General features: G+C 38.9%; 1 protein-coding gene across 1 annotated transcript in view; it reads right to left on the reverse strand.

Moving 5' to 3' along the window:
* SUN1 (Sad1 and UNC84 domain containing 1) overlaps positions 1-13,699 on the reverse strand; it is a 37,122-nt gene extending 23,423 nt beyond the window's left edge. The window contains exons 1-4 of the mRNA XM_072419069.1: positions 13,498-13,699; positions 8,989-9,085; positions 2,401-2,595; positions 1,060-1,247 (exon numbers count right to left, since the gene is read on the reverse strand). Of these exons, the coding sequence (XP_072275170.1) occupies positions 1,060-1,247; positions 2,401-2,595; positions 8,989-9,065 (460 nt within the window). The 5' untranslated portion in view covers positions 9,066-9,085; positions 13,498-13,699. The remainder of the gene's footprint in view (positions 1-1,059; positions 1,248-2,400; positions 2,596-8,988; positions 9,086-13,497) is intronic.
* Between the last annotated feature and the right edge of the window lie 1,216 nt (positions 13,700-14,915).

Consider the following 14,915-nt stretch of genomic DNA (forward strand, 5'->3'; position numbering starts at 1 on the left):
AAATAACTGGAGCTAATGAGATATTGAATGACAGAACATTGCACTACAAGACTATAGTGACAGGAAAGTTACAGCTCACCTATCATAGGTGAATGAAGTGCTCCACAAGAAAAATAACTGCTAATCTGTACAAAGGTATCTCGGCAATTACCCTGACCCCGAGCCTGAACTGACTGGTCTGCCAGCACTGCTCATCTCAGACTGCCCTCCCGCCCTCTCTGCCTCCCTCCCCACTCCCTACTGTTACCCTAGCATCCCTATAGAAGTTTTGGGCATCCCTGGTCTACAACAAACTTTACAAATTATTTGGATAACAAATGACCAGAGTTTTAGGGGATAAAAAAAAAAAAAAATAAAGGGAAAAAATTATAGGGCCTTCATAATGAATCCAGAAAGCTAAGCTAATAAACTTGAAGAAATCGATACAAAGCACTTTACCTAAATACCAGTGGGTCTGTGGGTCATCCAACTGCAGGTTGGAACTAGTCCCTGCTCTGGGTTGGCACATTCTGTTCCATAGGCTTGTTAAATCACTTTAACATACTTAAACTGTCCTGTGTAACCTGCAAGAACTTACATTTCTGTCTGTTTAAAATTGCCAGCAGCAGTAAATTTACAGAGATGCCATGTAAATAAAGCATGGCAGAAATTAATGAGTTAATCCCCATTACCCTGCAGGATAGAATTTCAAGAAGCTCATTTGTCTGCTTTCACTGGAACCCCCCCACCCAGACCATTTATAAAAGGCTACCCACTGTGCTGCATCATTACAACAGATTTTTTAGTACATTAAGAGTTGCAAACTTATGAAAACGTATGTTTGTTGTCTGTGCTTTTATTTGCTAGTAAACAGAACACCACTAATTCCTGAGCACAACAGGGACACATAAAAATAAAAGCTCAACAGAGGTTTTTAGTCTTTTCTATTCTCCCTGAACCTAAACATTTTGCAAGTTAAGATTTAAGCAATTTTTGTTTTTATAAAGGAAAATTAGTAAAATGTATGAAATGTGTGTCAATATCTTACAGTTATTTAATTATATTAGTGTATTGGCTCACCCCATAAATGATCCACGTGTGTCTGCTCCCGAATTGAGGATTCATCCAGCACAGTGGATAACGTAGAGGTATCAGAGACATGAGTGCTAAAGCTGCTCTGTAAAGATGTATTTAAAATGGGTTTCAGTGATACAGAACGACGGCTGCTCGATGATTGTCTGCTGGTGTTGTGCTGTTGTCTGGAAGACCTAAAAAGGACAGAAAAAGGTTTATTACAAAAGAGACATTAGAACCAAAGGTACACCACCATCTCAATAAGAAAATGTGGTAAGATGATACAGATGAAAACTGCCTAAGGGAATCCCACAGATGGATTTTTACACATGGTTCTTGCATTCTACTGAACTGTAGTTTGGAACATAAATGTCTGAAAGTTATAAATACAAAGACTAGATTCCTAACTTTTTTTTTTTTTTAAAGAAAATCAAAAGGGGTAAAACTTTTCAAAAATATATATGTTGGCAATACATCAAGTAAATTGTGGTTAAAATGCATTTTTCCCCCCAATTGAACTTTTTTATTAACAAGCCTAGGCTACTATTTTTCAATTCCAGTGGCTAGAACAATTTTAAAACTTTGCAAAACTTTGAGCCAAGGCTCACAAAGTTAATTGTAAATGGGAAACCATCAGGTATCATATTGGATTTAACATGAAAATTTTTGGTGATTTGGGACTCATCCTATCAACATCGACAGCCTACTCAACATTTTTACATTTACATGATTTGGATGGAGGCTCTTCTCCTTGGGACTGGGCTCATGACTTGGCCCCTAGGTCATGGACACCTGACTGTTCTTCCTTGGAAATCCCTGAATTAACGAGTTTGCATGAAATTCATCAGAACAAATCATTGCGTTGTTCAGTGTGTATGGTCTCCATGTGTCTGTATAAACACCTAACAATGTCTGGGTATGATTCTGATGAAACTGTAAATGGCACCTTGAGGATTCTCCTCTTAGAATTGCAAAGGGAATCATCAGTGAGTTCCTGGACAATCTGTGAAACGAATTAGAGGGGTAAGGTGCATGGATATAAATTATATTCCGGGGTCTCAGCAGCAGCATATGAATATGTCATTATATATTTTTACAGTTTGTTACAGTATGAATTTGGTTGGTTGACATACCCATTCATACCAATGATGAAGGGTATGGGAGAAGGGCAGGGGAAGGTGCCAGGAAACAGGAACAGGAATAGCAAAGGTTTCACATAGGGTTCCAAGGAAGAGGGCCTGTGAAAAGATAACAAGGGGCAGGAATATGCAAGCACCATGTGCACAGCTGCCAATAAAGTTACCCAGAGTGCTTAAATACATTTATATAGTTTTTCATGCAGCTTACCTGCTGAGTGATCTCTCAGACACACCTCCAGAATAAGAGATGTTTGAGGCAATACTGTCATTGTGAAGATCATCAGGAAAGCTGGTCGTTGTAGTTGTTAAACGGAGACTACGCCGTGACATTCTTGGAGAATCAAATACTGGATCCAACTTATGCAAATTCTCAAAGTCTAGTGCAGCTGAGGAGTAACTGGAGCTAAAAGAATGAAACACATGGGACTTAGAAGGTGATTAAACCACCTATTACAGTATCTATAACACAAGAGATAGATTGTTGCATTAGAGTCCTATAGACATATTACAATTTTCTGATTAAGCCTATGGACTCCACGCCCGAACACCGGTTGAATCTCACTGGAAAAATCTCTCAAGCAACTTGGAAAACTTGTTTAAAACACTTGTCCATCCTGTGATAATCAATGCTACAATCCTTTCCCCACTCTATATTAAAGGTGTGCTACAGTCAGAATGCAAACAGCTTACAGATCACAGCCTAGTTGCTCGTCTCTGCATTCAGGCATTGCTAAAGTGCATTAGCACATCTCACTGGGGCAGTGCACCAGTGTAACTTCCTTAACACGTAATTAGTGAACCCCCACTATTTGTGCAGGAGACCTATACATACCAGCTCACATTTCACATAACCAAATGCATCAATAATACATAAAAAAAAAAAAGCAGCAAAGGAACTTCCCTTTAGCCACTATCAGACACAAGTTCCTTTATATATGACTGGTAAATAAAGGGGTAGTTAGGGCAGGATCCGACCCACCTCAGAGTTGAGCAATCCAATGCCATTCTTGGCGGCTGTCACCTTGTCAGCCGCTCAGTCACTCACACAGAAGTGCTGGTTCTTACAGAACTAGCATTTGCACATTTGACAGCTGGCAGCATTAGGCCGTACCGTACTCAGTTGCCCCCCATTCATTCTCCATGGGGCTGTTGCTTGGACTCTACATGCATGGTCTACCCCTCAGGCAGCAGTAACCACTCCACAAATTCATGGCCAGTGTGAACATTGCCCCAAGCACATGCGCCCAGTCTCTTGATCATTGCATTTTTGAAAACCCTAATCTGTGCTATCCGTTCTAGCATGTTCAGTGCTAAGCACTGTGCACTCACTAAGCAAAGCAACAGATCTCCAATTGGTCCAGTGTGCCATCCACCCCTACTTAGTGTGAACGCTGCTGCATTTTCCTTGTTGGTCCATAGACGCTTGAAAGAATATATGAATAGAAGCCGTCATTTTCTTGTTTTCATATAGGGAGCACCACACCATGACATTTAATCTTGCACTAAGAAAAATATGGGGTATGATGTTGCTGACAAATACAATTTTCAATCTCAATCTTTGACCCAGAACAATTCCAGACTATAGAAAACCAGAATTGATTTGTCATATTTCTATGAATAGCTATCCATATTGCAGCAATCACACAAATCCATGAATGATCCTAAAAGTTAATCATTATTTGGCGCTCTCATTTTGTTATACTGAAAAAATATTTAGCTAGTTTGTCAGAATAAGGTATGGACTGGCTATTAAGGGATGCTTTCATGAAACAACAAGTGACTAATCCTGTGGCAATCTTGTATTAAAATGTATTTCCCAGCCCTAGCACCCATTAGCCAAAGGAAACAAACCAGTGTACACCTTAACTACTACTACCCCTGTTGGGGCAGAAAATCTACCCCAGTGGATGGTTATGAGCCGGGCACTCACACATAAAACTAGCCCAGCGTCTACCATCCAAAGCCCCCAACTTGGGGCAAGTGATCCCATGTGTGTCTGGAACACTTTACATCAAGAAAAAAAATAAAAACTTAAGCAAGGGTACACAACAAAATAAGAATGTAATATACCAGCAAGCCTGTGAAAAAAGTTGTAGTTTATCATGGTGTCCCTGCAATATCTACTCCTGGAAGACACTCAAACCGGGCAAAAAAATTATCAATAGAATGATTATACTAGCCCTCTAGACAAGAACAAGAGTCAAGTATATTTGCCACACAGCATCTGTTATTAATGCTTTGAACGTGATGCTCATACACAGCAGCTGTCAAACACTGCTGTACAGATACAACTTCTCAAACAAAACTCTTATTTTCTAGCACGTGCCTCATAACTCCTTACACACAACATACAAAAACTCAACACAAGCATGCAATTTACTTAAATCGTTTCTAACATCATGCAACCCCATTAAATCTATTTTCAGCGATTTCTTTAACATGAATATATGAATTACCTTACTGAATTAATTATCAACACAACAGGGTGACTGAATTTTATTGATTGTGTAATCCATGCTAAAGTTAACAAAAACTAAAATAGGTACATGTAAAAGTCATACCTGCCAGACGATTTGTAATGCTGCTTAACCAGTCTTGTGATCCAGCCAACCAGATTTATGAATCTCTGTGCAGACCACACTGTAGCCCAGTCAGTGTCTAATTCTGACTGGACTGTGCATGCCCATTGCTTGACCCTCCTAAAAGCGAGTTCAAGTACACTGTGCAAAGTCATAGGGTAGTCGTCTCCCCCCCCTCCCCAATATCATGCCATGTGCACACTTCCTGCTCAGGAAATTATCCCTCTACTACAGGGGTGTCAAACTCAAAAACTAAAAACAGACCAAGTCGGGGGCCAAAAATAGTAAAAAAAAAAAAAAATAGTAATTCTTTCTAAAAAGAAGTAATTCTTTCAAATTAAATATAAAACCTTTTATATGGAAACAAAGGGTTATTGCTTAAAATGCAATCTGGAACAAGAAAATACTTGGCAGTGCAATATAAGCACTATTTGGCCCCTAGCTACAGTTCTTGAATAGATTTGAATAAAGATGGCAAGAATGTTAATAATCAACTGACACCAAATAATGAAATGAACATTACACATGTATAAATTATGTGCTTATATGTGATATAAAAAAAAAATAAAAATAAAAAAAGGTATTTACAAAAGAGACAGAGAAGAGTGACAGCTCTTTTTGTTGGTTTCACACAGATGATTACCTTTATTTTTTGTTTCCTGTAGATCTGAGTAATTTTATTTCTCCTGATGTGAGCTAGGAATAGCCACCGGTCTCAGAAGAGAAAACAGAAGACAAGTGATGCTGGGACCAGCATCACTTGCATCTATGGAACAGCCCAATGCGGAGCCACATAGGCAGAGAGCTGTTCCATGGACGCAAGTGATGCCGGGACCGCAGTTCCCAGCATTATTTGCGTCTATAGAACTCTGTGGACACGATGTGATGACGGACACGATGTGATGCCGTGAGCTGTGGTAGTGGCATCACTCACTGCAGAAGGCATTGGCGGACAGGCGGGCCAGATGCCATTCATTTTCCCAAATCCTCGGGGGGCAAAACAAAATGACCTCACAGGCCAGATTTTGACACACACACACAAAGCTGCTTACCATTCATAGTCCCCTCTGAAAGCTAGAAGAGCTTTGGTATATGTTGTGACCCAAATACAGCTGGTTTATAGTCACCTCCTTTCCTGTCCTCCATCCCAACAAATATTTATATTTTGCAAAACAAATATTTATTTAACCAGTAATATATTTCTTTTTAACTCTACTTTTGCACACATGGTAAAAACAACATTTTAGCTTTAAAATTTACTTAACATTTTCTGAAAGCAGCGATACTGTAGAAATAAACTAGCGTAGGTGCATTTTTTGGTGTCACATTTTTTGCACTACTGCCTAAATAAACAGAACACACTACAATTTAAATGCATACAATACCATTCTCGTTTTAATTGTTGTTTTTTTACACTTCACCTTCTTATCACAAGAGGGATGAAAAGGCCCCCATGTACTAGTATTGTACAATGACAACTTCTCACCACCAGTAACTAAATCAGAAATGAAGAGCTTCCAAAACATAGAAAACAACTTACAGCTTCTGCAAAACTTTAGCATTAAATAGTTAAAGGCTGACACATTCACTTTCAGGTTTCTCTATTTGTAAGAGGTTTGCTTTAAGTTTTAAAAAGAGCGAGAATTCCCTGTTTGTCTCCTGTCCAACAGCCATTTACCTAGTCCTCAACTGGAATACATTATTTATATAACTCAAAAATAACATTTTCTGGTATGGATAACATGCGAGTCATGCATACTGAACAACCCTGTGCTCGGTGTTTACGTCTACATACTATCGCTGGGTGGGGATGTTGTGAGCGTCCAAATACTAAACAGCTGAATCATCTTCGGAGACATTGCTTGCTACCAGTTACTACTTACTACCAGCACTAGAGCAATGGGAAGAGTTGTAGCAGACACATTAATGGTATTAAATATATGTACATTTCATAGGCTATGGGGATTTGCTTTTTAAAATATTTTATAAAATATTTTTTGAGTTTGAATTAAAACAGTGCTGGTACTTTTAGAACATTGTTCTTCTATTATATTAGATTAGTGGCAGAAGAGAATAGCCATTACATGACAACCTTTGCCAATGCAAAGCTTTAAACCTGCCTCAAGCAGCATACACACTTGCAATTATAGTAGTTGGAAAGGATCTTACACGATCCTTTCTAATGACTAAGCACTCCACGATGCTATACAACCAGCACGGTTCTGCTCCATGCAGAGGGGAGGGGGAGAACACTGGAGCGCTCTCCCCCTTTACTTGCATTACGATTGTTCATCGTCTGTGGATCAACCAGGACAGTCGTTCGGACGATGAACGACGCTTCTTGTCCGATATCAGCCCTGAGCCGATTATCGGGCAAGAACCATTGAATTCTGTATGTAGCTTTACACTAGTCTATATTTGCCTAAAGGTTATTATACACCTATCAACCTTCCAACATTCTATAATAAATCAGTAGGGACCATTCTCCAACAACTACCAGGCAATAGGAACTCTCCTGCAGTTTACTGAAACTAGCAAAGACAAGTTGGAAAGATCCCAACTGTTTCATCAATATTTTTGTATTAATTTACGTAATGTTTTTGTAAGATTGAATGCTTTTATTGAACCAAACATATACTATGCCGAAAATGTGCAGGATGGGCCAGGCAAACATCAGTGCCACCAGAAAATACTCAGGTTTCTTTAGAGCTGTACCAAACAGGTAATAATGTAAAGTAAAAATACATGTGTGCACTCTTGGTGTTTTCTTGTCAGTCTCAAATCTAATTTACTATCATATTTAACAAATTCCCAAGTGAGCAGGAAAATTTATGTTAAACTATAAGAACTGACAATTGGTATACATTATTTAAGGTAGTCATATTGACAAGAACTTATAGATCACAAAAATACAACACATTACAGCTGGTTTATTCAACCTCACTTCCCGCCCTTGTTCAAGGTCTTAAAAAGAAAACCAATATAAAACTGACTAGTGCCAGTGAAAATGTAAGCTAAAAACCATTTACAATATACACTGATCAGCCAATTACTAGGTACACCTTGCTAGCACCATGTTGGACCCTGCTTATGCCTGTTTCAATTGTTCCTAGCAAAGAATAAACAAGGTTCCCAAGCATACTCATGGATTTTGGGCCACACTGACATGATAGCATTACACAGTTAAGGAGATTTGCTGGCTGGACATCCATGATGTGAATTCGCCATCACAAAATATTCCAAATATCAGATTTAGCTCTGGTAATTGTGGAGGCCATAAAGTACAGTGGAACCATTGTCATGTCCAAGAAACCATTTTGAGATGGAGTAGGCATCAAAAGATGGGTACATGCAGGTTATAAAGAGACAGATATGACCAGTAACAATACTAAGGTAGTACTAAGGTAGGCTGTGGTATGTAAACAATGTTCAATTGGTACTAATGGTGGTGGCCAAACTGTTCATACAAGCAGGATGGATCTATGCTTTCATATTGATGTCAAATTCTGACCTAACCATCCAAGTGTTGCAGCAGAAATCCAGGCTCATCAGACCAGACAGTTTTTTCCCAAATGTCTCTATTCCAAGTTTGGAAAGCCCTTGCAAGTTGTAGCCTCAGGTGCCTGTTCTTAGTTGACTGGAGTGGCACCTAGTGTAGTCTCCCGCAGCGATCTCATCTGATTCAAGGTTTGACATGTGGTGCATTCAGAATTGATCTTCTGCATACCTTGCTTGTTAACAGGTAATTTAAATTACGGTTGTCTCTATCAGATCAAATTAATTCTCCTCTGATCTCCTGCATTAGCTAGACATTGTTGCCCACAGAATTGCCACCCACTGGATTTTGTACTTTTTCTCACCATTCTCTGGAATCCTTGTGCTTGAAAATACCAGAAGGTGTTGAAATACTCAGACCAGCCTGCCGAGGTAATCCGTCTGCAAATGAATCTCAACATTTGCATTAACTGTATTGAACAAGAAGGCAGATGGCCATCTTCTTTAGCATTGCTAGCGCAAGTATAGACACAAGCAACTCTAGTTACAGATTACTGAAGTTCACAGTCACCTTTTCCAGTATTTGTACAATTATAGCTCATCCCAAGTGCATTGTCTGGTGCATTAGCTAATCCTAGCCATCCTTTTTCTAAACACTGAATAACAGTTGTTCTTATGTGGTTTAAGAACAGATATAATGTTCCTTATCAAACGGTTCTCACCTTAGAGCATACGTGTACCCAGTATTTTCTGGGACATGATGTGGAGGCGCATAAGTATGTAGATGGGAATAATCCATTCTCAGGGTTTCAGATCATACTGTAGAAAGGGAAAATTCAATAGAAAAGAACAATGCCGAGTTAAATTATGCATACACACCTTATCAATCAGTGCCAAGGATGCAAATAATGTGAAAGCTGCAGCGCAAGCTCCAAATAGACTTTTCCATTTCTCTTTTAATAAAGAACACTTCACATGGAGTAGCAATTGTAAACACTTAGTATCTGCCTATTAAACACTTTCATTTTTATTGCTGCCAGAATCACAAAGATACTTGAACCATGGGTTAGCAACAAAACTAAACCAAACGCTACAAAAAGGCTCAGCACTGAAGGAGGTTCAAATATACCATGTTAATAAATATTTATAAGAAAAATGATCTGAACAGATTCCCGGGAGGCTCGGGCCACCACACCCACAGTGTGAGTCATGAGGATGCAAGCTTGTTTCCTACGCGGCTCCTAATAGACTAACTATTAAAAACCGAGAATAAATATTTAAGAATACAATTGACAAGCATTTTCAGAACCACCATCTATAACGTAGATGCTGAACTTTAATGTGCTCAAAGAAAAACTTCCAGTGAATCATTATCCAACAAATCAAATTGCGTCTTATTAAAAAAAGTCAGAAGCATCTGTCATAGGCCAGTGACAAATGCATGCTAGTACTTGCAGTTCTATTATGTACTATTATGTTTTTGTCTAATCCATTAACATAATAAAAAGACTCTAACTTACCGAGACTCTCAAACACAGACACCCACCAGAAAGAAAGCTGAAAGCAATTGTGAGCAAACTTTCAGGATTAGGAGCTAGGGGCACAGAAATCAGGGGGCACTTAATAGAAAAGTTCCCCTTTAAAGCCCAACTCCAAACTAAAGATTTTTATTTTTGAAACGGTCACCCAGCAGATTTTGGAAATACACATGCAGCTCTGTCTGGGATTGTCCCCTTCAGACTGGCCCTGTCCCTTGCTGTACCTCTTCTCTGCTACAAGATCTGAACAGTGTCACCTATTAAGAACACATTCATTTTATAAGTGCAAAGCATCCTGGGCACTCCTCCTAAAAATGAATCCTCACAGCACTTTATAATATCTGTGTAATAGCGCAGAACCAATGCCATCCTCAAATTAGGTGATGTTCTACTTCATTAGGTCTTCTTTAATTTGGTTTGGATTAGAACTATCCTTTAGCTTAAACTAAGTTATGGCATTTAACAGTTTAGCAGTACATAAGATTAAATTAAATGTAGGGCCAGAAAGTACCCAGCCTGTCCAGGACATTTCCAGGAGGAATTCATGGAGCCAGTTAGCACACATGGCATAGGACAACGATCAATTTAAAGTATGTTCTATTCATATGCTCTAGTCATGGCATATTCAGCACCCTTAAGTGCATTGATGCAAACTTTTACCAACCATGCTGGAGTTAAATAGACTGCCATTGCTTATATGTGATAAGGTTAGCTGCTTGACTGCCATGTCAATGTTCTGGTTTCAATGCCTTCTGAGTTACTTCTCTGAACTGCAGAGTGAACAATAACATAAGTGGATATTACATTGTCACAGTGGTTATAAATCAGAGTTGGTCTCTTGCTGTTAAACTTCTGATCCATTAGAGTTTTAGCTAGCAAAGTATTACTATCTTGCTGGTTCAGAAAGTGCAGAAATAATGACAAAGGAGCAGGTGGATGTGCGTGGTCTTATAATACTAGTGTTGTATAGCCCTAGCTGTGCCAATTTAACAGAAGGCTAGAACAAAATGCACACCTTAATGTAGATTTCTAGCCTTGCCTTTACTGGCATATTGATAAAGGTGAAAAGGGGAAACCAGGGAAGGTAAAATAATAAACTGCAGATTCAATCAGCAAAAGTTGGGCACACAGCAAACATGGCTTAATTAAAAGGCACCTGACAAAAACAACAACAAAACATAACTGGCCAAGACGGCAACACACGTTTCCTTAATTTATTTGAAAGCTGACCCTGCATGGGTTGGAAGCTTATATACACAGACATCTACCATACATAATTACAGCTATACCTGGCACCCCTTGGATCTATTTGGGCACATCCCCGTAGGTCACTGAAGTAAATGCATTAATTGTGAAATGGACCAGACCTCAGTTTAGTATTTACATCCAGCGCACTGCTGGGCCTAGGAACAACCAAAGCAATTTAAAGAAGACTGCCTCCTGAAAAGCTTGATTTAAAAAGTGACCTAAAAGAATTAGCCATTGTTAGGTTTAAGCAAATAAACTTAACAGAATTATAACTGGGCAAGCTTGTTAATAAAAGATTAGCAATACCACATACTGAATTTTATCTATACTCCACAAGCAATACACACACTTGACACACTTGGAAATGATCAATTTCAGCTTGCAAATTGAGGCTGATTGGAATAGGTTTCCAATGTATCCATGATGAACTTTGACTAAAGTTAAAATTGCTTGAAAAAAAATGATTAACAAAAACAGTGCACTTTCACTGCTGCAAACCATAAAGAAATCCAAAACAAGGCACTAAACTGGACAACGAATAACCTGACTGCACATAAACTCAAACTAGAAATGTAAAGGCTAGGTCACATTCCAATACATAGAAAAATCAGAGGCCAATAAGGTCACTTGTATTGGATTGGATTGATTAGTAGCTAGACAGGATTAACTAAAGTCAGTTTTGGCCAGCAAAACTAAAAAAAAAAATCAGAGAGGTGCACTCAAGCAACCTTTTTGGCTTTACCCCATCTTTTCTGCAAGCCCTATTTAATGTACAGTGCTGTGCAATATGTTTCCACTATATGCATACAGCTTATTAACAATAATCTGCTCTTAAACATAAAAAACAGCTGCAAAATATAAAAACTTGGATACCAAAAAAAAAAAATGTGGCTAATGCTTATCAAATGGTAACATCACTTTCCATTGTAATTAATTTAACAAAAAATGTCTATTAGGTTGCAACAAGTGTCAAGCAACAAGTAAAGCCACCAAGATAAAAAAAAAAACATCAAAATTAGACTATGGTAAAGTTACTGAAGATATCTTAAAAGGCATATAAAATGAAAGTGTGCCAATAAATAATAATTACCCAGACTGATACTGCAACATATATAAGACACAGTTATAAGAAAAAAAGTACACCCTCTTTGTATGTTAAAGTTTCATCATTCCCACTTTGCATTCATTAGTATGCATCAGGAAATACACAAAGTTAACTGAAAAGGCAGGAGTTGCTGGGATTACATTTAAATTTACAAGTGTGCACTTTCACTTTTCAACGGAATGCTTTTATAATCACAATTCTCCCTAAGGAAAGCCAAAGCTTTCACTGGCCCTTATCTTGAGATATCTGGTAAGTATCTGACCCACAGGCCACTATGTAGCAAAGAGAACCACACACGCCTTGGACTTGCTGCATACATTTAAAATGCCACCATATACCAGAAACTATTGTTAGCTAGGATGCTTTAACAAACTCATGTCAATGCCAGACGTAGTCCTCTGGCAATGGAAAGGTTGCATAAGTCTAATATTAGGAATTATTACCTAATAAAACGTGCCAACCATGCATCATTTTACAAGCTTACAGAGGGATAAATACAACATGTGCACAATTGGGGAGGGAAACTGAAGCATCACAATCCACTCCAAGGAGGATGACAGTGAAGACAGTTTGCTCACAGCAGGGGTACAATGGGCACTGGAACTCTTGTGCTGATCTAAGCATTCAGCAATCACACTGACATCTGCCTGGAGAGTTTACACAGCAGAGCTGCAGCAAATGTTTCCATACAATGGAGCACATGTGCAGCACACAAGGAGCTCTTTATAGGACACAAGCCACAACTGTCACTTCCAGACAGAGCTGCTGGCTTTAACCCCCCATGTATCAGGGTACGCCTGCAAGAATATACAAGCATGCTGTACAGGAGCTCATATATTACAGACTGCGGTTCTTGTAAACCCAGGGAAGGCAGAACACAATGCTTTGGGTTCAAAACATTTAGGCACTTGTCTGTCTCCATTTATGTCCTTTTCAATTGAATTGAAAAACTTTTAATTATATTTTAGAAACAATTGCATTGATAAACAGTTCACAACATTATGTTAAAACAAAAACCTAGCTTTATAAACAAAAAGTAAATACAAGCAGACTGCACAAGCTATAAACGCCTTAAAATTGTACGGTCAGAACTAGCAGGTTGTTCCTGAAAACACAATACCACCACAAATTTGGATTCCTGTTACTTTAAAACGTACAATGAATTGGCCACTCAGGCCTCCTATCTGGAGCTGCGCTGAAGCTTTCAGAGAGCAGAAGCTTTATAAAATAAAAAAAAGTCAGCATAGCAACAATGAGAGATCATTCAACTATTTATAACTTGCTACGATCAGGGTAAAGAGACAGCACATGAAGCAGCAGTGAAGGAGGAGGGGACGCACACAAGCAAACCTAGCTTTCCAGGTTCCTGAAGACTCTGCGATTCATATTCTAGGAAAATGAAGACACACTGCTACATGACAATTCCCCGCATATCCAGCTCAGGCGATAGGAAAAAGGAAGTTTGCAAGTTGACAGTATTTGCTATTCCACACTGCTGCAAGATCCCAAAATGGCTTCCCTATCTCAACAAAGCCTGAAGGATCAGCCTAATGTGATCCACCCACTGCACAGTGCAGCCTGCCTGTCTGAGCCTGACTTCAAACCTATTGGATGACAGGCAAACACGACAACCCACAAAGCCAAACAACCAGTCCTCTGCCAGGCATAGTACAAAGCAATGACAGCCAGACTGCATGAACATCACATGGAAATGTTAGGTGCTTTGCTCAAGGGACTTAAAAAAAAAAAAAAATTACATAGGGGAAAAAAAAAAAAAAACAGTATGTTTACTTCACTGCAGAACTTAGGAAAAAAAACTTCAGACAGCTGGAACATTGTGCTAATAAATAGTGTCAGATGGATAAAGTGATCGGGTTATTGACATGACAAAAACTACAATAAAATAAATTAGGGTTTTCTGTCCTAAACTTAAAGCGTACCTAAACTCAGAAATTCCATTTTACATAAAAGGGTAGACAACCCTTTTATGTAGAGTAAAAATTCAGTATTTTTTTTTTTTTTTTTTTACTGCAACACCCTTTCTTTTAAATTGCCTGAGCGACCGAGAATGAATTGAAGTGCAAATCCTCTGGGATACCTACGTCACCCCATCCCGGAAGGCTCTGGGGTGCTCCTTCTTGCGCATGCCCGAGCATGCACAGAAGGAACCCTTTTAACGCAAAGAAAAAAATTGCATTCGCAGTGAGATCGACAAGTTTTTTTTTCATCCTACATCACCCGATCGCACGCCTGGGTTGGGCGTTGTAGGATGAAGAACCCGTAAGAGGAGACGAAGATGGATTTTTTGGTCTGTTCAGTTTAGTTCCTCTTTAAAGAAAATAAAAAACAGTTGATAAACCGATAACCGTTTGTTGAGCATTACTGGCAGCAAGCAAACCTTAGATACCAACAAACAATGGAGCAGAGTAACTTGCTGCAACAAATTATAAGAATTCAACTTTTGAGGGTGAAGTGTGATCTGTGGCTGCATATTTAATACATCCAGCGTAATATGTAAACTTGCAGCCCGCAGCAGATGTGCACTTAACATAGAACAGTTGATTCACAAACCTATCACCCCCACGCAGACAGGAATGCAGATAGTGGACACAGTACCAGCTTGTAATAGGCAGCACAGGTATCAATGTGTGTAGTAACCTTTTTACTTTAGCAACCCCCCAACCAGTACACATCCTTTCCAAACAGCTGACAGCAAACTTGTAGATCCAAAAAAGATGATTAAATTAGTAGTGGACTC

The sequence above is a fragment of the Pyxicephalus adspersus genome, chromosome 7 (genome assembly GCF_032062135.1).
Source record: "Pyxicephalus adspersus chromosome 7, UCB_Pads_2.0, whole genome shotgun sequence".
In the NCBI taxonomy this organism is placed as follows: domain Eukaryota; kingdom Metazoa; phylum Chordata; class Amphibia; order Anura; family Pyxicephalidae; genus Pyxicephalus; species Pyxicephalus adspersus.